Source organism: Eimeria mitis, genomic scaffold (genome assembly GCF_000499745.2).
Source record: "Eimeria mitis Houghton genomic scaffold, Emh_scaff1168, whole genome shotgun sequence".
In the NCBI taxonomy this organism is placed as follows: Eukaryota; Apicomplexa; class Conoidasida; order Eucoccidiorida; family Eimeriidae; genus Eimeria; species Eimeria mitis.
In genome coordinates this window covers 2,355-2,918 of record NW_013567983.1, presented here as the reverse complement: position 1 = coordinate 2,918, position 564 = coordinate 2,355, and the positions used below count along the sequence as shown (strand labels likewise).

The following is a 564-nucleotide window of genomic DNA, read 5'->3' as shown; positions in this document are numbered from 1 at the left end:
GTACAGCATTAAACTAAACAGGCTGAGGTGGCTGCTGCTGTCGCCTCAACCAGCAGCAGCAGCAGCAGCAGCAGCAGCAGAAGCAGCAGCAGCAGGGCCAGCAGCAGAAGCAGCAGCAGCAGAAGCAGCAGCAGCAGAAGCAGCAGCAGGGCCAGCAGCAGCAGCAGAAGCAGCAGGGGTAGTAGATGGCACAGCTGCGCCGGAGAGTGAGCAACAGAAGCAGCAACAATCACTAGAGCAGCAGCAGCAGCAGCAGCAGCAGCAACAGCAGCAGCAGCAGCAGCAGCAGCAGCAGCAGCAGCAAGTGCAGCAGCTGCTGCATTCTATATCTAGCAGCAGCAGCATATTTTCTTCTGTTGGGGTTTCATCTGAGGGGCCGTTAGTAAACGCCGAGGCGGTGCTGCTGCCATCAGCAGCAGCAGCAGCAGCAGCAACAGCAGCAGCAGCAGGCAACAGCAGCAGCAGCAGCAGCAGCAACTGCTGCAGCAGCAGAGACTGGCAGTTCTTCCGCTGCAGCTGCTGCGGTGTACTGACGCATGCAGTTGCTGCTGATCTCTGGGGCCC

The 564-nt window shown here is 59.4% G+C and overlaps 1 protein-coding gene across 1 annotated transcript in view; it reads left to right on the top strand.

Moving 5' to 3' along the window:
* The window catches only part of EMH_0030900 (uncharacterized protein), a gene marked incomplete at both ends in the record, with an annotated part of 2,669 nt that overhangs the window by 1,193 nt on the left and 912 nt on the right, over window positions 1–564 (top strand). Inside the window, one exon of the mRNA XM_013494461.1 lies at window positions 3–524. Coding sequence (XP_013349915.1) covers window positions 3–524 — 522 coding nt within the window. The remainder of the gene's footprint in view (window positions 1–2; window positions 525–564) is intronic.